General features: G+C 36.0%; 1 protein-coding gene across 1 annotated transcript; it reads left to right on the top strand.

The window, feature by feature from the left end:
* Positions 1–1,188: 1,188 nt before the first annotated feature.
* Positions 1,189–27,405, top strand: STK38 (serine/threonine kinase 38). The gene is made up of 14 exons (XM_034414673.3): positions 1,189–1,432; positions 2,495–2,630; positions 9,939–9,990; positions 10,096–10,218; positions 11,573–11,656; positions 14,119–14,242; positions 15,219–15,373; positions 17,380–17,482; positions 19,047–19,108; positions 20,536–20,653; positions 20,879–21,002; positions 22,571–22,666; positions 22,839–22,933; positions 24,064–27,405. Exons 2-14 carry the CDS (start codon positions 2,500–2,502, stop codon positions 24,192–24,194), a joined length of 1,398 nt encoding a protein of 465 aa, XP_034270564.1. The 5' UTR covers positions 1,189–1,432; positions 2,495–2,499; the 3' UTR covers positions 24,195–27,405.
* Positions 27,406–27,443: the final 38 nt, after the last annotated feature.

Below are 27,443 nucleotides of genomic sequence, written 5' to 3'. Positions count from 1 at the left end.
TGGCCATAACATTAACATGAAAGCCTTTGAGTGGCAGATTAACAGTACTTATCCCAGTTGAATTTGCCACTTCAGCTTCAGTTCAAAATTTAGAAACTGGTTGGCCTTGGCTGGGATGAAAGGAAGACTGTCATGCAGAATTAGGGAGATGCCTGAATGCATGCAAAGGTTAACATGGCTTCTTCTCTCTTCGACTCAAACACAAGTCTTTGTATTTTCCACAAGTTTCACCTTGGGGGGTGGGGAGGAAATAGTTTATTACTTGTTCTGACTTACAGCATTAAATACTGCTCGATTTGCAAACCTAACAAGGTATAGTTAGACTGTACTCCTTGGAGATTGCTTCTGATAAGAGACGCACAGAATTGAGAGAACTAATTTCGAGAACTATTGTCCTGGGAATTAAGACAATAGTATCTTGTTGTCTGGTTTCCAAATAAAAACTTTTACTTCATTCCTATATCCATATTTCATATATTGTATTCCACTCAGTCTCCGGAGATGGAATGGCCTATAAACTGTAGCAATGAATAACTGCTTTCCCGTTCAGTGTTCAGATTCATTAACTTGATCGAGCTTTATGGTATTTCTGAATTGATAGTAGAGGTTAGAGCCAGTGGTGGGATTCAGCCAGTTCACACCACTTTGGGAGAACCGGTTGTTAACTTTCTGAGCAGCTTGGTGAACTGGTTGTTGGAAGAAATCATTAGGGCAGAGAACCGGTTGTTAAATTATTTGAATCCCACCACTGGTTAGAGCCGTCTCCTTAAAGTTAGCGACACACCATTTTGAATAACTGTATACAAGGACAGACAGATGTCCAAAACTTTTCAGCATCGCCATCCTATGTAGATGGGAATCGCACTCTTAAACCTACCAGTTAACATCATCACCATTGAGATTAATTGCTAATGCTGCAACCTGGAAATACACTCATATTTACTCGAGAGTAAAGTAATGCCCTGGAACATATTTCCGTATGAATACGCCTAGTGGTAAAACGCACAATTCGCATTGCACAGGAAAAAGAAACCACCAAATTCTTCATATACGCTCAAAAACCGGATTTAATCACAACTTCGCAATAGCCCGAGAGACAACCCGGCGCACGCGCACCTCTGCACTCGTCTAAAACAAATTGAACGACCCCGCCTCCGCGAAGACCCCGGCCAGCCAGCCGCGCCTCCCAAAGAAGGCGGAAACCTGGAGAGCTTTTGCGCATGCGGATGAGGCCAGGCTTTTGAGCTGGCGCTTGTCCCGTCGCAGGCTCCGGCTTTCTTTAGAGGGGGAGGCGGGGTTAGGCCTCCGGAGCGGCTTTCTGTCTTTCTGTCTCTCTCTCTCTCTCTCTCCCGTGTCCGGGGCCTGAGCGGGAATTCATCGGCGAGGCTTCTTCTTTCGATTCCAGGGCTGCCCCGTTTGGAAGAGGGCGCTGGTAAGTTACTCTCCTCCCCGCGCCTCCTTGTCCTTCCTCTGTCTTCAGGGTCCACCTTTCTACTTCCCTGCAAAAAAGTTATGCCCGGCGGGCGAAGACCTCTCCTCCCGGTGCCCATCGTGCTGGGCTCGGCTCGTCCCCTTTCTGGTGGCGTGGCCGTACTCGGCGGAAGACGGTGGCTCTGCTTCCTCGCCCCTTTTTCTAGACTGGCTCTGTCGATCTTTAGCGGGTCGCGCACCTGGCGTCTTCCTCCTCTGCTTTCTTTGTCCGCACCTGCGGTCTTTTGTTTCCTTTCCGCGGAACTTTTTTTTTTTTTTAAGGAGGAAAGCTTTACCCGACTTTTTATATTTGTTCCCACGTATGGTTGGCACGCGCAAGACTTTGATTTTGGGGGAGATTTAAATGATCAGGGATGGGTTGTTTTTTTTTTAAAAGGATTCCTACGGTATATGAACGACGGCTGAGTAGCAGCTGCAATAGTTCAGGAAACTTTTTTCGGATGTCAAATCAAGCAAAACATGTTAGTGGTTTTTTGAATATCCCTTCAAAGACACTCTTGGGTCGAACTAAGGAGAAATTTCAGCTGCATTCTAAGCAACTGCACATCGTTTCTTGTAAAGAGTACTGAAGGTGTTTCCAGATTGGCTAATTATGTTGGCGGCATGAAAATAGGCACAGGAACTTCATTAAAACTGCCTTTTAAACGTTTTTAAAGGACTGGCAGCTTTGCGACCAACTTTTGCTGCCTTTGCTACCTTTAACTTCCAGTAATTTGTGTTGTTTTAGAGAAAGAATGAGGGAGCTAAAAATTATTTCCTGACATAAATACTGCATTTCTTTCTGTTTTGGTTATAACTCTGGTTTTTTTTAAAAAAGAGGAAGTCCAGTGTGTGAAATTATTTTGTAACAATATGGCCTTCAAATGTGCTTCCAGTTTGGATTACTACTTGTTATTGTATTGCATTTCTGTGTGTTCAGTATGAATATTTTCTTCAATTAAGCAAAAAGAATGTAAAGAACCTAGCCTCAGAATATTTTTATTTTTCTTTCCATCTCCTAAAGTAATTATGGCAATGACGGGTCCAGCACCTTGTTCATCTATGAGTAACCATACTAAGGAGCGAGTTACAATGACAAAAGTGACATTAGAAAACTTCTACAGTAATCTGATTGCCCAGCATGAAGAAAGAGAAATGAGGTAAAATATTGTTATATGAATATGGGATACTTTATTAATTTCAAGATTAAAAACTTGAATGCCTCAAGTGCACTGATCTTTTATTATGCTGAACAGTTTTTGTAACATTTCTTTAAAATGCCCAACAGTAAATATTTCTTGACTTGTCTCTGCTTTATGAAAATGAGTGGAAAGTTTTTCCTGAATTAAAAGCTGTTTTTCTTCTCCTAGCTTAATGTTTTCTTTCTTTTGATTTCAGGGTGTCCAGCATAAACATAACTTGTGTTGCGAAATATGCTTGGCTTGATTGAGCATGATAATCAAAAGCAGCCTTTCTAAGTACATTTTTTTGTCTTTCCTGCAAATCTCACCCTTTAAATCATATATTTTTAAAACAACTTTTCTGCTCTGAGTAGTCAGGAAGGTCCTTAGCAGCTTTCTGTATTTCTTTAGATAGCTGTCAGAAAATACTTTTTTGTAAATGCATTCCAGTACATACATATTTTATTTCGTTTGCGGTATTTAATACAAATTTCAATTTTCAGTTTGGAAGTTATTGCATAAAATTTTTTTAAAAGAGCACTAGGAGCAGAAAAGAAGCACAATATTAAATATAGTAGTTGGGAAACTAAGTATAGAAAAAAAGCTCCTTGTGGTGTCGATATGACAGCAGCCCCCAACCTTTTGAGCTCCAGGGACCTATTCCATGGAAGGCAGTTTTTGACGTGGTTTTGCACACTGCTTGGATCCTGTGTTTCCTGGTGGACCACAGACCCATGCCGGTCCATAGCCTGGAGATTGGGGTCACCTGCAATATGATATTGGATGTGATGTTGCTTATTACTTCCTTTACTCCAAAGATGGGGAGTAAGGCCCATAAAGAATATTTCCTAGTGGAAGGGGATTCTTAAGGTATATGTGTGTTGAGCTACTTAAATTAGCTCTATAAATTAATAAAATTAAATTTTATTGGTGGACGAATAAAATATTAAGTTTTCAGATTGTGGGGGAGTAGAAGAGAGTAATAGTAATTAAGATGCAATGGATGAGCCTGTTGTTGGCTTATCTCATAAATGGTAATTAAGCCCAGGTGAAAAATCAGGAAGAACTATTTTGAATTATTCAGAGCGACTCTTATTTAATTAATCCTCTTGAACTGAGGCTGGGAATTTATAAATTACATTGGATTCTAGAATTCATTTGTAAGTTTGATTAAGATAATCAAGAAACTTGATAGAAAGTTAAGATTCTATGTTTTAAAAACTTAAGGTAGCATACTGTTGATATAGGAGTTGTAATAAAATGAGACAGCAGTAGAAATACCTGTGAAATCATTGAGTGCATAAAATTGTTCTAAATTCTAGGATTTTCAGACTTACTGAAACACTAGACAAAACACTAATTTTTGCAATGTAATACAAACATTTCCACATTTTGCTCAACTCTGCTGTACTCTGTTCTTTAAAATGACAACTTCTAAACTCTGTTTTTATTATCATGTACTCCATGTTTCTATGCCCCTTGTGACATAATGCTAGTTCTTTCATAGTATAAATAACTACATTTGCTATCTTTTTTACATACGGTAGTCACTTTTAGAGGCAGAGCTCAGATTCACATTGGAGATTAATGTGAATGTTTTTGAAAGACAGATATTCTGCATGAATACAGAGTGTGCTAGATATAATGTACAAAGTGATAGAATACTCTATCTGGTTGTAGGTTATATTGCTTATTCCTATACTCTTTCTAGATTGTTGTTCAGTATACTTGAAGACAATGTTGTATGAACAATTGCATTATAACTCCGTATGTCATGTTAGAAGTTTGGGGAAATGAAGTCCCACACAAAACAAATTTAGGCATCTTAAAACAACTATAATTTTCCGAATACTATCTTAGCAGCTGAATACCATGTGTATAAGGTCAGTGGAAAGAAAACCATTTTAGTATGCAGTAAGCAGACAGTTGCACCCCTCCCCCCATTCAGTTTTCATCAATAGCAAAGGAAGCACAAAAAATTATTTTGTCATCATACGTATTCCTCATATACTTTCTGCATTCTGCATTTTCCATTTCTTCAATTTTCTTGTGAGGAAATAGTTAATTATTTCACCCCCGCCTTGTTATCCTCAATTCTAAAAGAGGCTGACAAACATTAGTTATAAAGACAATGAGTTAAAGATGTGTATTTGATGTTGAGGTAGGAAAGGCTTGTTGATATAGGAAGTAGAGATGATCAGGTTCTGTCAGCCCTTTGAAGTAATCTAGACAGAAAGCACAAACCATGAACCCTATCACTCTCCTTATTGTAAGGTAAAGGTAAAATGTATTGTATTGTAAGGTAAAATAACAGAATCTTTCCTCAAACTGAAAGCAGTTTTCCGCCTCTTTTACTTTCCAGAAAACTAGAGAGAGCCCCTCCTGAGATACTTCCCATGCCTCTTTCTTCTGTGGACTGAGATACCTTTTGCATGATAGTTATTTAGACTTCAGCTCTTCCTTTTGTCTCCCAATGTCATTCTAATACAACATTACAGGTTCTGAGTTCTGGTGTAGGTTCTGGTTACTTTCACTCAGTTCTCCTCTTGGAGCTTAAGTGATATAGTGGTTAAGATGTTGGAGTGGATATCTTATTCTGTTCTATTCAATCTTATTCTAGTCCATATTCAGCTGAAGCTCAGTGGATAATGTTGGGCTGGCCAGTTTTTCCTAATTCCACTATATGGCAGAGCTGTTGGGAAAAATAAATGGATAATTTATTGTGTACATTGACTTGAAATCTTGAAAGGAAGCTGGAATAGAGACCTAATAAATATGTTCCCATTATGGAAACACTATAAAGTTTTATAGTTGTGTCTTAAGCCATAAAAATCTTTCAGTTGTTTTTGTAATAACTCGTGTGTGTATGTACCTTCCTTCCCCCCCCCCCCCACTCTGCTTCAGTTCAAATGGGTAGGTTGACTCTTTTAAAAAGCAAGTATAGCTGGAAATAATATAAACAACGTAGTTTAACTTGAAATAAAGTTATCTAGATTACATGAAAAGTAGCATTCATCTTGTATTGCTAATAGTCTGCAGTGAATGAAACCTTTACTTTAACAATATTTTCTCTCTTTTCCTCTTTTTCTATTTTGAAGCCAGTAATGAATGAAGTAGCCGTTGATCAGGCAGTCTAATATTAGGTTTTTATTGAACTAACTTTTGTACCTGGAATGCAGTATTAAAAATTTAAGATGCTCTATTCTCTCCATTAGTATATGGAAAGTGGATAAGCTATTTTGAATAGGAGACTAAAAGTAACAACTAAATTGAAAAGGAGGATAGTGCATACCTAAATAATGGAAACATTTATAAGCCAATGGTTATGCTTATCTTTCAGTTCAGTTATTATGAAATCAGTTTTATTTTTTACCCAAATAAGTGTATTAATAAGATGAATGAATCAGGATAATGGATCTTTCATTACCTTTTACTAATAATTTGACTTTTCAAGAGTCACCGGGTTGAGCTGAGTAAAAACTAAATAAATAAATACATGAAAAAATGAAAATAAAAACTATCTGTGCATACATACAAGTTGTGAAGGTAGAAAGCCTGCAGTTTCTTTGGCAATTTTCAGAAGTGACTTGTCATTGTCTTCTTCCTATGGCTGAGAGAAAAATGATTCACCCTAAGGTACCAAGCTGCTGTTGTGCCTAAGGCAGGACTAGAATGTCCAATCTCCTGGTTTCTAGCTAAGTGCCTTAACCGTTATACCAACTATCTCAGTTTATAAAAATACTGTTTTTTAAACATTTTTTCTCCCATTAATCCAATCTGTTGGGTCTTCACAATTTTAAAATCAATTTTAAAGCTGATTATCAATCAGTCCAATCCTAATGGTAGATGCCAGAGTAATATCCATCCAATTAATTCTGACTGCGATACGATGTAGACAACAGTGGAGGCTGTGCTGTTACACACTTTTTCCTTCCACAATATATCTGCTCTCATGGGGCACACTACAGTACATAGTATACATCTGATGCAAAAGGTAAACGTTGAAGCCTTTGGAAACCTATTTCCATGATGCTCTCATTTTTTCCCCTTAGATATACTGTAGGGAGTGGGCATTAATATGTGAAATAGTTTTCAATATATACAAGTACAAAATGGTCTGTCTTAGCAAAGATCCTAATGTTCCATGAATGCTGAGGTGTTCTACGTCACCAGTAAATAACCAGGAAAAAGATCTTGGGATTCTGAAGAATAGCTTAATGAAACACAATGTAGTGTTTTGTTGCTATGAAGGACATAAAACTATGCAGAGACCATTAGAAGTTCCAAGCTTCTTTTTAATAAATTTTGGAATGGAAAATAACTCCTTCCTGAGGGAGATGGTATATTTCTGTAAAGCTATTTAGTTCATTCATTCTAGTCAGAAATTGAAATTGGTTTTTTCCCCAGTTATCTATTTACCCACCCTTTCCTTCCTTTTGCTACTTATTGCTGTGATGAAGGTATTTCCTTGATAAGAAATTTCATTGGGGCACATAATGGAACAGAAAGAAAGCTGTGTTTCTACTAAAGGCCTCTTTCCACAGGAGAAGAAAATGTGAGAATCCTCTCTACTGGTTTTACTAGTTTTAAAGGACCATGTTAGATCATATTAGTTTTGCATACTGAATAGGCTTTTGCAAGTATTAGTTTGAGTTGGCTGTTCCTTGTCTTTGCAGTTAAACATGGTAGGTGTAGTCATGAAGGTCTCTGATCACTTAAAGGGGGGGGGTGTTCAGTAATCTTTTCAGTTAGAAGATCAGTTATGCGGAAAAAGATTTCTAAAAAAGTGCTGGACAATCTTTTGCAGTATATAGCCATGCCATTTGTATGTTGTGAATTAAAGACCTGTAAAAATTGTATGCAATAAATAGCAATAGCACTTAGACTTATATACCGCTTTACAATGCTTTACAGCCCTCTCTAAGCGGTTTACAGAGTCAGCATATTGCCCCCAACAATTTGGGTCCTCATTTTACCCACCTCGGAAGGATGGAAGGCTGAGTCAACCTTGAGCCTGGTGAGATTTGAACTGTCAAATATATTTAGCGGATACCTTTTAATTATCAAAAATAAGAGTGGTTGTTAGTTTAACTCAATTTAACTCTTGGGATTGAATTTACTTTTGTCATCTTGATTCTGGATACATAGCCAGAAAGGGCTATAATTTTCTGTTTACTGCTTTTGACCTTCTAGAGTTGTGGAGAGCTGGAGGCACTTGTATTACAGCGACTCTGCTCTTATTTGTAAAGCTGTTTCTGAAAATATTTTCTGCCCTTTAGTAGTTATATTAAAGGAGCCTGCATAAATTTATACTTTTTTCCTACATGGTTCAGTATTTATATGAAACCGCTGAATGGAGTCAACAGATGAAAAAAAGATAATGATGCTGATGATGCCTAAGCTCTATTTCTCTTGTCCATCAAGATCAGGTGAAACTATACAGATGTTTGAAGGCAGGAATAGGATCAATAAGGCAATAAATTGAAAATCAACAAGAAGGTAGTATTGTGGATTATTTGTTTCCCAGTCTATAGATTAGGGAAATAAGACTATTCTGGCACTCTTAAGGTATTCATTCACTCTACATTGTCATCGGGTCTAGTAACTAGCAGCATAGAATCTCTTACTAGCTCTTTTGTCTGGTTTGTCTGCCCATCCTCAATATAAATAGCTTGATCACAACAGACTATGCTATTGTAACCTGCTAATTAAATCATTTTAAAGGGCACTAAATGGGATAAAATACTGGATATTATAAATATTGTAGCACAGCATGCAGATTCTGTATGAAATGACAGTGGCACGATCCACATAATTTTAGCCTTTAAAGAACAGAACTGGATCCCAATTTATTACCAATCCCAGTTCAAAATATTTTAACACATATAATTCTGATTACTTAAATGAGTACCTTTATCTGTATTGTTTGCTAGTGCCAATGCAAATGTTGTTCATATTATTATCAAATGAAACAAAGATTTTTGGTGTTTATAGTAATACATTTCTGGAGTAGCACTTTGTCTCTGGAACATATTTTCACTGGAAATTAAGTTGGCTAATTTCAATACTAGATGAAAATTTTAAACCATCTTTTTTATATAATAAGCCCTATATACTGGAAAATGATGGAAGAAGTCGTCCCCCCCCTTTTTTTTTTGCACCAATGTGTTTATTTTATTGGGTTTTTAAATACTTTGAATCTATATTGACATCATTTTTATGATAAAGATAGAACTATCCTGCTTTTTATGGAAAGAAAGATAATAATATAATACAGATAGTCCTCAACTTACAACAGTTCATTTAGTGACTGTTTGAAGTTATATCACTGAAAAAAGTGACTTGACAGTGTTTTACACTTATGACTGTTGTAGCATCCTTATGGTCACATGTTTTACATTCAGATACTTCACAACTGACTCACATTTATAACGGTTACAGTGTCCCAGAGTCATGTGATCATCTTTTGAGACCTTCTACAAGCAAAATCAATGAGGAAACCAGATTCAATTAAGAAGCTTGTTAGTAATTTAACAGCTGCAGTGATTCACTTAACAAATGTGGCAAGAAAAATTGTAAAATGAGACAAAAAAAATTCTCACTTAACAACATAAATTTTGGACTCAATTGTGCTTGTAAGTTGAGGACTGCCTGTAAGAGAAGTTTGAATCTTTTTCAAATTATATTGCAATTTCTCTTTTATTTTGTCACACTTACGTTTACTTTTAAAAATTGAGAATTAATGTGGAAGTATAGGACATCTGCTTTTCACATTTACTCTGTAGTATGGTGAAATTATTTTGTTTTTGTGCACTGAGAATCAAATATTAGATGGGATTCGATATGAAGCCTATACATTTTCCCTGTTACCTCAATTAGTTGTTGTTTTTTAATCACAAACCTGTGTTGATCAAAGTAGTAAGATGTTCCATAATTGACTTATATTGAGTTACATAATATCTAAAATTTGTTTTGGCTATAATCACATCATTTTTCATACTTTGGTGTGATATTCTTTAACAAATAAAAAGATAAATGACTTAATTATTGATGAAATACCATATACCAGGCAGGATATTGACAAATAACATTCTGAATTTACTTTTTTAATTTAATTCTCAAATTAAATCAGTTTTAGTCCTAATGAAGAAATGTAGTGAAAGTACAAACTCCAAATTTTTCACATTGTTTCTTGTTTTTTGAAATGACTTTGTTCAATATTGAAATTGTATGCATCTAGACAAAGATAGGGATTTCCTAATCCATGGTATTTTCAATTTTTTTTAGACAAAAGAAGCTAGAAAAAGTGATGGAAGAAGAAGGCTTAAAAGATGAAGAGGTATTATTGCATGTGCTAAAACTTGTTGGTGATTATGTACCAAAGCTATCGCTGTGAATGACTATACTTTAATTGTTGTTGTTTCTTCCTTTAAAAATATATTAGAAAAGACTAAGAAGATCGGCACATGCCCGAAAGGAGACAGAGTTTCTGCGCCTGAAAAGAACAAGGCTTGGACTAGAGGATTTTGAGTCTTTAAAAGTAATAGGCAGAGGAGCATTTGGGGAGGTACGATTTTGAGACTAATAATGTTAGAAGGACTAATGATTTGAAGTTTTAGCAAATGGCAGAGCCTGTTCAATGTGCTCTGGGCTTGGAAAATAATCAGGGTCATTCCTGGCTAGTACTTTGTTGGGATCTGTACCAGATCTAAGGCTAAATTGAGAAGCTGAAAAAATATCCTGGAAGAAGGCAATGGCAATTTCTTGTCCAGAAATCATGCTGATTTACATAAAAAGAGACAAAATTTTGGGTAGTCTATTTTTAGTGCATGTGTTACGATTACCAGTCCTTTGTATATGACTATAAAAAGATGTCAATAATACAGTATGTCTTCTAAAACAAATGAATAACTAGGCAATAGTTGATTTTTAACATTCTATTTTACCAAATGATGTGGAGTTTCATGTTGATCTCCATAATAATCTACTAATTTCTGCATCCTAAATTATATATTTAAAAAAAAACTTAGCTATTTTATTAATTAGAAGACAGTATTTTATTTGCTAATTTGAAAATTGGATAACATCAGTTAACTTCATTTTTTCAACTGTTTAAAAGTTCTAATTTATCCACCAGAGAAGCATACTGGTTGCACCTTAGATTAGATTAGATTCATACATCATAATATGTTTCTGTTTGGTATTAACTTAGACCAATGAATTAAATCAGTCATAGTGGTTTATAAACCATATTTTATATCTTTGTGTTATATTGATTTATTAAAACATGTCATGGTTTAGCATAATGAATGAATGGAGCTTTTTGTTTTGTTTGAAGTTTCATCATGTTGTTGTTGTGCTGTTACAAGTTATTCAAAATCTTTGGTTATCTCTTAGTAATCATGTCCCCAATATTACTTTTTGGAGTTGATTTTGAAGACACCTCTGTGATTGCATCTGTCCTAGGGAATGAACACATCCCTGCAATGCAACATTGCCTCCTCATGACTTTTTTTTAAGGAATTGTTTTAAAGTTACAATCATTTTTATAAATGATGTAAACAGCTTCAGGATTTTTACATTGAGAAGTGATACACAAATATTTAAAATAATACCACCATCCATATTGGCTAGTGTTCATTATTAGATAGCATTTTTACTGCAATGAAACAGAAGTAGGTAACCCAGTGTCCTAGATTATATTTTGGACATCAAGTCTTATAGGTACTGGAAGTGTTAATTGGGATTTATGGGAGTAGCAGCTGAAAACGTGTAGAGGGCACAAGATTTCTTCCTGCTGATACAGATGTATATGCTGTTATAAAGAAAGAGGTCGGTTTCTGTCACTTATAACCTTAGCAGAGAAAAACTGAAATATCTGAGATGTATTAACACAAAAACAATTGTTGTCTAACTTCTAGGTGCGGCTTGTTCAGAAGAAAGACACAGGGCATGTATATGCAATGAAAATCCTACGAAAAGCTGACATGCTAGAAAAAGAGCAGGTAAACTCAGTTTCCAAAAGGTTTATGCCATCTAATTCTTACTATTGAAGTTGGGGTGAGGGGGTATGTTTTTTGATCAAACCTTTGGACTGGTAATTGGATTTCTTGAATTACCACTCTAAAAATAACTGGAATTTCTGGAAGGTAAGTGATACTTTCCTTGAGGAAACAAAAACAGTCATTTTAGTCACTACATTGACTCAATATTAATACTGATATTTTTGGAACTTTAGCAAAAACGAGCTCCTCTTGAATTTGTATCCTTTCCATCTTCATTTAAATACTGTTGAATTTTTAACATTCATTTTAAACTATTTACATGGGAGTAACTCTCATAGGACTTAACTGAACATTTGTAGAAATCCTAAAGAAAATGTTCTGAAAGTCATTTTAATTGTGAATATTGAATGAAGGATATGTCAGGAACCAGAGTTGAATGAATGATGATTATTTAATACTAATAGCACTTACATTTACCATATTTTTCGGAGTATCAGATGCACCGGAGTATAAGACGCAGCTTAGTTTTTGGGGAGGAAAATGGGGGGGGAGAGAAATCTGCCTACCAGGTATTCATCTGGCTAGCATCCTTAGTCTGGTCAGCTTCAGCACATTAGTTTGCTGGTTTTTTTATCCCCTGCTTGGGGATAAAAAACAGCTTCTAAGGCACAGTTGGCAGGAAGCAGCAATGAGAAAAGCAGGCAAAGCACGGGGGAGATCGCTTCACTCGGCTATTGCCTAGTTAGGGCTGAAAAAAAAGCTAAAGAACAGCTGAGAGTCTGAGCAAAGATCCGGAGATGCTTCATTCGCTAGCGCCTTGTTAAAGCACAGCTGAGAGTTGAAGGAGCAGGCAAAGCTGGGAAGATCACTTGCTAGTGCCTCATTAGCACCTCATTAGGGCTGAAAAAAAGCTTCAAAAAAGCTACATTTGGAGTATAAGACGCACCCAAATTTTCAACCTCTTAGAGGGGAAAAAGGTGTGTTTTATACTCCAAAAAATCTAGTATATACCACTTTACAGTGCTTTACAGCCCTCTCTAAGCGGTTTACAGTGTCAGCATATTGCCCCCAACAATCTGGGTCCTTATTTTACTGACCTCAGAAGAATGGAAGGCTGAGTCAACCTTGAGCTAGTCAGGATCGAATTGTTGGCAGGTGGCAGTCAGCAGAAGCAGCCTGCAGTACTGCATTCTAAGTAACTAGAAGGCAAATTGACTGATAAAGAACAATTTTAAGTTTATTTCTAAGTATTTATATGTTTCCAGCTAATAATTTCAGCTTTTGATTCTTCAAATAGATATGCCTTTAATGGAAACTACAGTGGGTCTCGAATGCAGTAGCCAGGCTTCTGTTGGGTGTCCCTCACTGAAGGCACATAACATCAGTCCTGGCTCAGCTCCACCGATTACCCATTGTGTCCAAACCAAATTCAAAAGTGTCTAACATATAAATGCCTTTCCTTTATGTGGGCAGGTCCCTAGCTATAATGACTCATCATTCTTTAACCGGGAGCTCTGTTTATCTACTAAGGATCTGCTGAAGATGTTGCCCATGAAGGAGATCCAGCTAGAAGGATATTCTGATCACTTTTAAAATGTAATTTGAAAATCTCCCCACTTCTGAAACGACTTACTAATGCAGATTTTCCAACTGCATGTTATTTAAAATATTCTTTGGCTACATTATTAATATTAATTTTGCAATTTATAGACTACTCTTTGCACAGTGGAAATGCAAGTGATTAACAAAATAAATACTGAATTAACAATGAAAAGAACATTTGCCAAAAATTATGATTCAAAAGTTAAAAAGACTAATGCTAAAGCAGCGGAGAATAGTGCGTACCTGTATATATTTCTCTTAATAATCCCAGTCGGTATGGTCAACGATAGGTAATTGTTTTTGCTGTAACTCAGCAATATGTGAAGGACCACATGCTTCCTATCTAGTCACTGAAGATTTTAATGAGCATATTGTACAGGAAAGGTTTTTTTTTTTTTTTTTGGCTTTAATTTATATGCCGCCCTTTTCCGGAGACTCAGGGCGGCTTACAATGCGTTAAGCAATAGCCTTCATACTTTTGTATATTTATACAAAGTCAGCTTATTGCCCCCACAATCTGGGTCCTCATTTCACCTACCTTTGAAAGGATGAAGGCTGAGTCAACCTTGAGCCTGGTGAGATTTGAACTTGCAGTAATTGCAAGCAGTAGATGTTAATAACAGTGCTTTAGTCCACTGTACTATAGGCTCTTACTCTTACTAATACAGTATCTGTATTAGACTACAGTTCGTTATTTTCATGATGGCTTATGTGTCCCAAATGGCAGTCATGCTACTGGGTATTCATAAAAACAGTTCATTTTAAAATTACGATAGAGGTAGAAATGCCTGAATGCTTTTTACAAATATCTGAAAATGGTACCTGTAACTAAACACATTCATTTATATATCCATCTCCAGGTTGGCCATATTCGAGCAGAACGAGACATTCTAGTGGAGGCAGATAGTTTGTGGGTTGTAAAAATGTTTTATAGCTTTCAAGATAAGCTAAACCTCTATCTTATCATGGAGTTTCTACCTGGAGGTAATTATTCATTGTTGTTTGTTTTTGAATTGTTTACTTTTAAGCTGTTTATTTGAATCAGTTGTTGGGGATATATGTTCTGATTCTGAATTTAATTCTTGTTAATAGGTGAAAACTCGTTTGAAAAATGAAGTAGTATGTGAAAGTTTTGGCCTGTCAAAAAATGGTTGCTTGTGCTGGCATTCCTACTGAAGTAATGATTGTGCTCCATTTTGCATATTTGCTGGGGGAGTAGGGGAGCCTAATCAAAGCCTGTCAGCTTATTGCTCAATATCTATCTTTTTAGAGTCATAGCTAAACTTGCAGTTACTAGTTTTCTTAGCTATAAAACAATCGCTGTTTTAAAAAGAAATGGTAGGTGTGAGGGAAATATATTCAAAAGTTAATGTTGATATCACAGACAACTATAATTGTGATGGGGTGGTTATCTGTAGTAATGGTATTTTGTATGTCCTTACTGATAACTTTCTTTAAAACAGCATTGATTAGGGTAAAACATCCTGAAGTAATCCACAGCAGGTTTTTGGAATGGGAAGATATTTTTTGCGTGTTTGGAATTGTATCTGTGAAAATTCTAGTGGTAAAGAAAGCAGGAGACTGAGTTCAACTTCCAGCTCTCTCTCTGTGTCTCTGTCTGTCTGTCTATCTGTCTCTCTCTCTGTGTGTCATCTCTCTCTTTCTCTCTCTCTCCCTCCCTCCCTCCCTCCCTCCCTGACCCCTATCTCAAAGGGATTTGTAATGTGGGAAAAATAGGAAGAGGAAGGTTTCTTGGATATATTTGCTACCTTGAGTTATTTGTAAAAATAATAAAGTCAGGATGCAAATAAATAAAAAGGAGTAGGTGAAATTGTTCCAGAGAAAAAAAGATTTTGTAGAGAATACAGAGTACAGAGTAAGCTCAGTTAAGTGAAGTGCCAATAACTGTGTTTATAAAAGAGGTGAATTAACTTGCCTTCACTTTCTTTTGTGCATGCAGGTGATATGATGACATTATTAATGAAAAAAGATACCCTTACAGAAGAGGAGACTCAATTTTACATAGCAGAGACTGTGTTAGCTATAGATTCAATTCATCAGCTGGGTTTTATTCATCGTGATATCAAGCCAGATAATCTTCTCTTGGACAGTAAAGTATGAGTGCTATTTTTTGGCTAGCTTTTCTTTAGCATTTCCTATTAGAATGCTAGGCTTTATCATTTTTTTTAAATTATTTAGAATCATTCTAAATAAAATTATCTAGAATAAAACTATCTCTATTCTAAGCTTGAAATTTATATACTACTAAAACTCTCATGTCTGCTTGGTTGTTTGTAACCTTCAGTTGAACAAAATGGTGCATCACAGAGCAACAATTTTTGAATCAATATATCTCAAATGGGTTAACTTAGAGAATGTGTCCAAAATCTGGGACCCATCAGTCTCATGGGATTGAAATTTGGCAATGTTGTGGCCACTTCAGTGCTACCACAGCATTGCACTGCTGTGGCACATAATCAACATTTCCAACACTCCCTGCCAGCTTCCTACAGGGAAGGCCAATGAGGAAACTGGCAGGAAATTGGAAATCACTCCTGCTCCAACTTTTTTTTTTTTTTTGCCTGCCGATGGTCATTCTGTTTCTCTGTTTAGGTAAGGAAATGTCTCTAAAACGATGACTCAGTGAATCGTGTGGTTGTCTAGTGGAAGTCTGTTGTTAGCACCTGCGACTTAGCTCTTGAAATATTGTCATGGCACTTGAAATACTGTTTAAGGGGCACAATAAATAAGTAAGGAAAAGATGCAGTTCTGTTAGCTAGTACCCTTTCTTTCGGATGTTCCCTTATACTTTTTGCTGGCCTTCAAGAAAGAACATATTGAAACGGGGTTGCTTTTTAGGAGCTTTATGTGTAGAATTAGACTCATGACAATGAAATGATTTTGATTGAAAGCAAGCTAACCTTTTAAAATACTTTTTAAACATTCTTCCACAATATCTTAAGTAAATATCTGCATTTGTAGAACATGTAAAACATGCATCTTTGTATTCCGTCATCTTCCGGGTGCGATTCAAGGTGTTAGTTATCACCTTTAAAGTGCTCCATGGCTTAGGACCTGGGTACCTACGAGACCGTCTTTTGCCACCAATAGCCTCCCACCGACCAGTTCGTTCTCACAGGGAGGGACTACTCAGGGTACCGTCAGTCAAATTATGTCGACTGGCGACTCCCAGGGGGAGGGCCTTCTCTGTGGGGGCTCCAACCCTTTGGAATGAACTGCCCCCGGAGATACGGAATATCCCTGATCTCCGTGCTTTCCGCTGTGCCCTCAAGACCCTGATGTTCCAACAGGCAGGGCTAAACATACAAACGTGAATGATTTTTTTTTTTTAAATGTTATCTAATTCTGGGTTTTATTTAATTGACCAAACTAAGTAATAATTTTAATTAGCAATTTTATGATGTTTGTGTGTCTATATTTTTCTTGACTGTACACCGCCTTGAGTCCTACGGGAGAAAGGCGGTATAGAAATAAATAAATAAATAAAGAAAGAAAGAAAGAAAGAAAGAAAGAAAGAAAGAAAGAAAGAAAGAAAGAAAGAAAGAAAGAAAGAAAGAAAGAAAGAAAGGCCCAAGATGCAAGCCAGTTAAAGGGCATTCTGCAGCATGGGCAAACCTGATCATTCTAACTTTGCTGAAAATGAAAATGTATATGGTTTTTCTCAGGGAAGATTCCAGAACAATAATCAGCAGGCATCTAATAGAGCTTTCCTTTTAATTTATTTTTTAAGTGTTCCATCTTTTGCACAGTATACTATTCTGTTCACTGTAACAAGAAAAGTATGAATGCCTATCACGGAATGACAGATGTGATTGAATCCTTGCATTATATTATTGATTTGATTAAGAATTCCTGGGATACTTACTTATATTACCTTTTATTTTCCTAATTTATTTAAAGAATCCACCTGATTCTGCATAGCTGATTGTGTGATTAATAGGCAAAGAATAGTATACAGAAATTTTCTTTTTTTTACTTTATTTTAAAATATAAAAGTTCATCTAAAAAAAACACCAAATGTGTGATATTTGCTAAGTATTTAGTGTTTGAATGCTATTCTGTGCTGTTAATTCTCTTATTTTTGCATTGTTTACTTTCAGGGCCATGTGAAGCTGTCAGACTTTGGTCTTTGCACAGGACTGAAGAAAGCACATAGGACAGAATTCTATAGGAATTTAAGCTATAATCTTCCTAGTGATTTCAGTAAGCCTTTTTATATCATTTAAACAAACTTGTAATCACCCAAATAATAAGTGCCCTCAAATATTCTTTTGTTCTTATCCGCTCTGAGTCTACCTGGTGGTCTCTATGTTTAGAAGAGTTTGTTTCCTTTGTGGGTGGCTCTCACATACTTATTTAATTTTAAGTATTATTATCTTGCAATTTAGCAGAAAAGTAGCTTATATAAAGTAAGTAACATACAAAATGCTTTCTGCTTTCAGGCAGGTTATGTTCAGACACAATATACAAACATAAAAGAAAAGAGTCTAGAAAAGAGAAAACAAGCAAACCAGGCACTACTTCATAAAGCTCTTATAAACAAGCACACTGTCGCTCTTGCCTGTCATGATATACATGTAATCCTTGGTTAATAACCAATCACTTAATGACTGTTTAAACTTACAACCCATCCCCAAACGTCTGTCTGACTGTCTGTCTGTCTCTCTCTCTCTGTCTCTCTCTCTCTGTCTCTCTCTCTCTCTGTGTCTGTCTGTCTGTGTCTCTGTCTGTCTGTATCTCTCTCTCTCTCTCTGTGTCTGTCTCTGTCTCTCTCTCTCTCTCTCTCTCACACACACACACACACACACACACACACCAGTTCACATAATTGCATTTCAGGCACTTGATTGGTTGCAATATCCCATAGTTACGTGGCTAAGGTTTGCAGTGGTTTTGCTTGCTTCTGGCAAAAAATGCCCATTTGAGAGAATGGATTTGCTTACCAACCACATGGTGACGTGCTGTATGAGTAGCTTAAAAGCAGTTGTCAAATCGAATCAGGTAATATGGTGACCCACATAACAACCACAACAACTTGAGACCAAAATACTCAGCCTAAGTGTGATTGCTAAGTGGGAACTACCTATTAGGCTTGATATGGATACTGTTCATACGTTAAAGTTAAAAAGATAGATCTTCTCCTTAGGAGAATTGCATTTGCAGTAAAAAAGATTCTGCTCATTTAAAATAAATGTTTTGGTAATTTTCTACTACATAATAGTACTGGTATCTGTATAAAAAAAAATAAACGTGGGAGTGTGATTTAAATGTCTTTTATACAACATGTGTAGCTTTATCCTGTGCCTAAGGACAACCCCATTAAGCTTAGATATTGAAATGCTTTTATCTTGGAATTGTACCTTCAGTTCAGCTTTTAGCAGTAATTGATAAATAAAGCAGGTGAGATGTTGCCTTCATATAATACTTTTGTGAAGTTGGGTAGCTTATTCAGAATTTATGCACATGTTTTTGACTTCTTGCTGTTTCTAGCTTCAAATGCCTACAAAATATTTGATTAAATACATATATTTTAGGAATATTTATTAATGCTATTCATTCATATACAGCAACTTTCCTCTTGCACTAGTTTATTCTTTTCATTGCATTTTTTGGGAAGGAGAGAGGAGAGAATGTGGGCCATTAGGGTTCAGAACAAATATATAAAAAGACGTTAACCATGTTATAATTATTTCTTCTTTTCAGTAGATAAAAACAGTCCAATATGGAAAAATACCAATGTCATTTATCTTTGGTTATTTATCTTCAGCTTTTCAGAATATGAATTCCAAAAGAAAAGCAGAAACTTGGAAAAGAAACAGAAGACAGTTGGTGGGTAGTGCTCTCTAGATAATTTCTTATATTGCTTCATTTGACATAAGATTAGTTACAAACAGGACAGTCCTTGCAAATAAGTATGTGATCATAAATAACACCAAAACAAACAAAAAGAAGATAAGGGAAGAGTGAAGAAAAACACATTTGGATTCTAGTTCTTAAATCAGATGGAAATACTGGTAGTTGAAAAGGGAAGTAGAAATGAGTGGAACTGGGGTCTCAGTAAAATAGGCAGAGGAGACACCCTTTTCTGGTAGGATTTCTTCTGTAATTATTTCTCTGTTCTGTTAGTGCAGGTTAGATAAAGCTCCTATATATAGGAAGAGTACAGGTGGTAAGCATTGCTAATGCTTGTAGTAGCCCTGATTCTGGAGTCTGCACTTCTCTTGTGTGGAGGAACATTTACATATGTAGATGGTATAATCCTGAAAGCAGTGTTGTGACAAGTCTATAAGATCCTACAAACCCTTTGAAGGCATTGGAAGAGGGAGTAAAATAACCTGCATTCTAATATTATCATATAAAAATGATGGTATTGATAAGAGGACATGGCCCAGCAGCATATTAGATTTCCTCCATTAGTAAGCCATACTGTTCCTATGTCACAGATATTCAGGTCAATCTTCAGATGTGATTTTTGGGAGATCTGACAGAACATGCACAAGTAAAACTCTTATCATTTTTAGTGCTATAAAGCAAATGTATCTTGTCTCAGGATTATGAAATCCTGGAGAAAGGAACAGCTGCTTTAAGGTATTACAGACAGATGCCAGATATATGTACTTGGGCAAAGCTTTGGGAGATAGAAAGCAAACAACAGCACAATCTTAATATTTGTTGACTTTTTTTTTTTTTTTTTTTGCTTTAATTTATATGCCGCCCTTCTCCAGAGACTCAGGGTGGCTTACAATGCGTTAAGCAATAGCCTTCATACTTTTGTATATTTATACAAAGTCAGCTTATTGCCCCCATAATCTGGGTCCTCATTTCACCTATCTTTGAAAGGATGGAAGGCTGAGTCAACCTTGAGCCTGATGAGATTTGAACTTGCAGTAATTGCAAGCAGCAGATGTTAATCTGTTAATAACAGTGCTTTAATCCACTGTACTACAGGCTCGTCATTAGACTTGATATTAAATATTGCAACTATTAGCCAAACTGATTTAGCAAATAGAAATGCTATAATATTTGCATTAATAAATAATTCAGTCTGAAGTAAACTGCTCTCCAAAAGTACATTTGTGTTAAATATTGACTTAGAAAGAAAGTACCACCCCATCACCAAGTTTCACATCTCAAGCTTGTTTCAGGGAATTATTACAAAAGCAGTATATCTTGCATAATTTTCTTCGGCTACTCCAGTCCTTTGTTCACAGATGGAATATTTCTAAAATCATTGAATAAATACTGTTTCATTTCAGGCTTTCTCCACCGTGGGAACTCCAGATTATATTGCTCCAGAGGTCTTCATGCAGACAGGGTACAATAAGCTTTGCGACTGGTGGTCCCTTGGAGTCATAATGTATGAGATGCTAATTGGTAAGGAATAACATAGTAGATCCAAATTAAGAGCTATGATACGGTCACAGATCTTAATCTGTTCCTTGATTTCTAAACAGAATACAACTTGAGGTGAAACATTATCTTGATTTTTATTTGCAGTTGTAATGTTTAACTTTGAAATGAAATGTGTGGAGGTAGGAATTGGTAACCAGTATAGGCTTGCTTCATTAATCACTGATCTAACTTTTATGTTTTTCTCAGGTTACCCTCCTTTCTGTTCAGAGACTCCTCAAGAAACATACAAGAAAGTAATGAATTGGAAAGAGACTTTAATATTCCCCCCAGAAGTTCCTATTTCTGAGAGAGCCAAAGATCTCATTTTAAGGTACCTAAATCTATAATTGCTAACCTTGAAGTCTTAGAGAGTGATGAAACTGATATTTTGGTTTTCATTGCACAAACACTAATGTGCAGTATTCAATGATTTGGGTTGTCATTTTCTAAAATTATAAAATTGCTTTATAAACTATCCAACTCGGGCACTGATATTCAAGAGTATAAGTGGAGCTGTTCAAGAAATGAAAAAATAGTTCTGTTTTGAGCTAGAAACAAGCCATCATGTTCTAGACATTTTCCTGAGCTGTTGGGTTAGCCATGATTTGGCAGAAATAGAATTAAAAATATTTAGGTTGATCCACGTTTTCAGAAGAAGAAAATCTGGATTGGAGAGCAAATCTAGCACGGTTGGTGCACATTGTCCCTTGCTTCCAACAGTAATCTGTTGGCCCACCTGCCTTTTTCCCAGCTTCACCATTCCATCCCTTCCCTCAGCCAATGCTTTCAGCCCCCCTCCCCCCATCTGGTTCACCCAGCACTTTCCCCTATACTTCATATTGCATAGAAAACAGGAGAGCATTGGGTGTATTCCAGAACATGCACTCCATTTCCTTCAAACAAGAGATTTGGTCCATATGCTGCATAAACTGAAAATCCTATATTCAGGACAGCTGCCTACAATCTGATGCTTTTTAAAATGGTATCTTGCCTTTTCTTTGTTTTTTGACTATGTTCTTTCTTTTGAATTTAATTTTTTTCCTCCAAACAGTGCATAGATTTGGTTGTACCTATGTAATTAACATTTCATGAATAAATGCATGGAATGTATAGCTAACATGGCTACAATCATGATTATATGTAATATTCAGTCCAGGGAGGGGGTCCGATTCTGAATACTATTACTGAGGAACGTGAGTGGGTGGATGCTGTTTCACGTGTGTCTCTACTTGTGGGATTCTCTTAAGTACCTGACTGATTATTAAGGAAGGAAATAGAATAATAGAGCTCTTAATACCTTAGCATAGAACTGTGCTGGGCTGAGTCCACCTTCACCATCCAATGGGGGGCTTAAATTATTTCCTATTTTCTTGAAAAGCCAATATTTGGCTTTTCAAATAAGCCAAAATATTGCTTATTTGAAGAAAATAAGCATCCTGATCACATTGAATAAAGAGAGGAGGGATTGTATTCCTATATGTATTACTTTCTAGCAATTGAAAGTTTCATATCTCAAAGTGCAATGGAAAGGTTCTTATAAGACATCCAGGGCTTGGGGGAAAACCAGTGTTTTTTATACAAAAACAGTATTTCATTAGTATGTTGATTTCATTCATTTAGTATTTTGATATATCATATTAAAAACTATATTTTTTCAGTATGTTCTCTAGCTCCCTGGAAAGCTGTAAGGCCCTGCATTTTTTTTCCAGTTTGTTTATAGCAGTAGCATTGTATCAGCGCTGATACTCTTATTTTTTTTAGGTTATTAAGGCTTGCCTCAGAAACAGGTGTGCTGTCTTGGAATGAATATATTTATTTGTCTGCTGAGGATACTTTCTTTTCTAGTTAGTAGTTCATATTTAAATACTTCTGAATCCTCCATGGTGTCTTTGTCTTCAGATTTTGCTGTGAATGGGAACATCGAATCGGTGCCCCAGGTGTTGAAGAAATTAAAACAAATCCGTTTTTTGAAGGAGTTGACTGGGAGCATATCAGGTACAGTATTTTCTTCTCAGCTTTTGTTCAGTTTTCACACAGTAGGGAAAGACTGCGACAACTATGAGCGTGGTCAAGATTGAGTTTCAATAACACTGTATATTCAGTTTACGGTGGAACAAATTATTTTCCCTTGCAAGACCACTTATTTAACTCTGATTCTCTTTCACAGGGAGAGACCTGCGGCAATTTCCATAGAAATCAAAAGTATTGATGACACATCAAACTTCGATGAATTTCCGGAATCCGATATCCTTAAATCTGCAGGTATATTATTAATCTCTTTGGCTTTATTTTATTCTTAAGTGAGACGTTAGCTTTCACTGATTCTCTCAAGTAATAGCCTTTTCGTAGAAAAAAATCACTGCAAATCCTTAGGCTTTTTCACTTAGGAGCAGGGTGGATCTGTGGTAGAGAGTCTCTACTTTGGGGGTGTCATATCTCCTCTTAAGTAGTATGCAAAAGTTTCTCCTCCAGAGACAGAGGATTCTGAGAACATCAGATTTTCCATTTTTCTTTTGACAAAACGCTAGCTTCATAATACAGTAGTAAACTATTTCCCATTACAGAAGATTTATTTCCAGGAAATGAGCAGACCAGTTCTGAAATGTCCAGATTGACAGAATGTTGTAGTGCAGGGCTTTCAAACTCCTGGCCCGTGGGCCAGATGTGTCATATGCTGGCCATGCCCACGCCCGGTTTAGCAAAGGGGGGGGGAGAAAAAGTCCTGATGTGTCACATGATGCCGCCATGATGACATGAGTCTGACACCCCTGTTGTAGCTTTTCTTAGAATTGTAAGTTTTACATATCCCTGCTGTTAATTTTGCCTTAGCTGATGGCAATACTTAGCTGGCCTTGGCTGATCTCAGAAGCTAAGCAGAGATTATCCTTATTAGCGCCTGGATACAGTAGATGAATCCCAGAAATGGGAACTAAAAAAGAAAAAGAAACTCCAAATTTAGAGGAGTTTACTACAGTCCAGTTTTAAGATTACATCGAAAAGAAGGCTGGTCAGGATTGTAGGGTAAGAATGATAGAAAGCAGCTGGCATCTTTGTGATCTTAATGTCTTCCCCCCGTCCTTTTTGATATTTTTTGATACGAAATGCATTGTCATGAATCTCTTATTTCATATATGATTAAATGCTTGATTTTTTTTTTAAACTCGTTCTATGAGTTTAAAAGCTGATTTAATTTAGCAGGGTTGATGTCATGCTCTTTCCTTCCTCTCTCCCTCCCTCCCTTCTAGATTTTTAATTCTCTCTTTCTCTTCTTTATAATACACTCAAGCTGAATGACAATATTCTCCCATCTTGCAACTCTCTTAATATTCACAACAAACTTCTGTCGTGTATTAAATGGTTTAATATTCCTTCTGAATTTTGTTTTTCATCAGTGACCACAGGTAACCATCCAGAAACAGACTACAAGAACAAAGACTGGGTCTTTATCAATTATACCTACAAACGTTTTGAAGGCCTGACTGCTCGAGGGGCAATACCATCCTACATGAAGTCAGGAAAATAACAGCTCTTTGCTAGATGGTTTACTTTTGTCTCAAAACTTTTACCCCGGGGGGCTGTGAAAGTTTGAAGAATGCAAAATGACATCTTATGCTCTGTTTACATTACAAGTGATGGAACGGGGAAAATTCCACAAATCGCACTTACAGATGCATTTGCAGATTTTATTAATTAATCTTTGGTCTTTAGGTAAATTTTTTTAAGACTGTTACTTCATCAACAAAGGAAAGAGGCTTTTAATTACGAGTATGATGTGTTCTGTCTTACAAGTGCTGTCTGAAAATACAGCTCAGTTCTAAGGGCTAAGGCATTACAGAAGAAGCAGAGCAGTAATTACTATGGTGAGAGAGCTGATTCTCAGTAGTTTATCCCATAGGATGGCAGAATCCCTTTTGCCTTAAATATAGGGCTATTCGTGTTTTTTTGATAGCATCTTTTCAGTCCAGTAATGGCTTCAAAACCTGCGGCACTTTACTGCTGGTACTAAAATAGTCATCTGGAAGTATTATGCCTTTTAATAAATTTCTGGTATGTATAACATTATGTAGTCTATAAGCAATGTTATGAGCAATGGTGGCAATTTCTAGTAAAACCTGTTTAAAGAATATTTTTTTCTATTTGGTAAAAAAAAAGCAGATCACTAGTAATAACATTAACACTTTGTAGGCAATACTGTAAGGAAATAGGAAACAATATGTCATCCTTCCTTCCCTTCTTTCAGATCTTTTACATATAAAAGCCAATATATAGTTCTAAAAAGAGAATGATTCTAAGATTTCAAGCTTCTATAGTTTTGTAATGCAAATTACATGAATTCATATTGTTTAATCAAAGTTTCTATTTGGTTGTAGTAGTTACACTGGGCTCTTTGACATTATTATGATATCCAGTTTATCCAGGCAAATCCCAACTCTCTACACAATGTACCATTTACTATTCTCATTTACTGATCTGTGCCTGTAATTTAATTTTTAAGTATGTAGGATGATTTATTTTCAGTCACGGCACAATGATTATAAAGAAACGTACACGTAATGCATTTGGAAACACAAAAAGGATTGACCTGAAAATTATGTGCCAGAATATTTTTAAGTATATTAATTTTTTTATCAGGTAATTGAATAAAATTATGAAGCTTTAATATATTCTGGTTCTTTTCTTATAAATTAATAGACAAAGAGCACCTAAAGTATTCTGATCAACTAGATCGGGAAGGATATGTCAGTTCCAGGATTATTCAAAAGCCCTCTTTTTGAAAGATCTGAAGCAGCTTGCAGTAATATCAGCCATTTACATTGACCATAAATTGTTTCATTCTGTTTCATCTGTTCTTACCCACTGGACTTTTAAAAAACGATTTTTTTTTTTACTGTAGCTATATACATGCCATAGTGACATACATGTTCTCTGAGAGTGTGCCATGTGCCTTTCTACCACATAAAGCAGTAATTTAAACTCTTTCTCCTCATCCTTATTTTCAATGCCACAAGTTTTGCTATCTCCAAGAGTCTGAGAAAGGCTGCTATCCAAGTAGCTTTCTAGATGTGAATCTACACAGAAACGTCAGTGAGGAAGAAGCAAATGAAATATTTGCATCTAACTTAAGCCTAAAGGAAGCAAGGCTTGCTTCTGCTTTTAAGTATCTAGTGCCTAGTTTTACAATTACCACGTTTGGACGTGTCTCATCCATAATGAGGCTAGGATTTTGCTTACTTGCTAGATAATGATGGATTTGAAGTTAAATTCTGGTGCTTGCTAAATATTGAAAACATGTAGCATATATAACTGGTGCTTAATAAGCCTTAAAAAGCTGTAGAAAACCCTCAGGGTAACCAGATAGCTTAAGAGAGTTGACCAGCCAACAACTTTTCAAAGGGAAGAACATTTGTGTTACATTCTATTCCATTACAGTAATGTGTTTCTTTTGCATTATGACAATATAGTACATAGTTGTTGTGCACAGTGTGATAGATTATGAATGCAAGGATAGTATGCATGCGGGTAAATTGAATTTACAGTACAAGGTGTAATTCTGCTTGTCTTTTGTAATTAGGAAATATCTAGAGGGATTGTGTGTTTTTTTATTTTAGTGAAATTGAATAAAGCATATTGCTATAAGCAAAAGACTAACTTTGAGTTCTGCAATCTGGACAGTGGCAAGATCTCAGTAGACTATCCTGTAATTGTGTAGTGTGCTTGTTTGCCATTATGACTGGCTAAATTCAGGACACTTACAAACAAGGATAGTATATTGACAAGCTTATGAAAATTAAATTAAAATTAAATCATTCATTTTAAAAAAAAACAAACACTGCCATTTCCCCTTGCATGGAAGCATTAGCATTTGGATTCCAATGGTGTGTTTGGGAACACTATAAAGCAAGGGTTCTAACAAAATAGGTTATATATTTGAATGCACAATGCTGGCACCTAACTCACAGTTTAGAGAGTGGTCCATATGAACTTGAGTCCTTATTCCTTCTCATTTTAACCCCAGCTATGTTGGTATTGTTCTCAAAGTGAATTAAAAGTCCCAGCTAATTAAAATGTGAAAGTATTAAGTTCTAACTTAAAAGGAACCCTGTTAAAGCTTAATTGCCATTATTGTTAATGTTATTTGTGAACTCATAACCATAATTGTGTTGCACTGAAGCACGCAATCCCCATAGGCTGCCACTTTCATATTGCTGGTTCTTGACATCTTGCACAAGCTCATAGTACTTTTTGAAACTCACTTTTCTAGGATGACACTTCCTTGTTCTAAAGCAATTTTTCGATTTAATTGGCCAAGCAATTATATTATACTAGTAAATGCAAGTTGCTATATTTTGCTGAGCTGAATTATTAAGTAATCACTGATGTATCTTCCACATATCCCCAAAACTGCAAAAGTTTTGGATTTTGGCCTGCTGGGCCATGGGAGAAAATAAAAATCCTGGCTTAAGGTAAATATAAGCAACACACTGCTGGTTGTGTATGATTCCTAGCAGGTTATACTACACTTAGGTACTGACTAGCCGCTGTGCCTGGGTTCTGCCTTATTTTGGTAGATGACAATTATTTTGTATCTGCATATGGCTGTTCCTAAATGCAATGTACAATTTAGTACACTTTGTATGTGATTTGTTGGTTTTATTTGGAGACCAATTCTATATGGAACAACCTTTGCATTCTGAAATGTATAAAATTCATTTTCAATAAATGTAGTTTTGCTATTTCTTGTGGTGGTTTTCTGAATTTGAAAAGTTACTAA

Source organism: Pantherophis guttatus, chromosome 3 (assembly GCF_059756535.1).
Source record: "Pantherophis guttatus breed Tessera chromosome 3, ASM5975653v1, whole genome shotgun sequence".
Taxonomy (NCBI): Eukaryota; Metazoa; Chordata; class Lepidosauria; order Squamata; family Colubridae; genus Pantherophis; species Pantherophis guttatus.
Note: the sequence above shows the minus strand (reverse complement) of the source record. Positions and strands in the feature narration are given on the sequence as shown.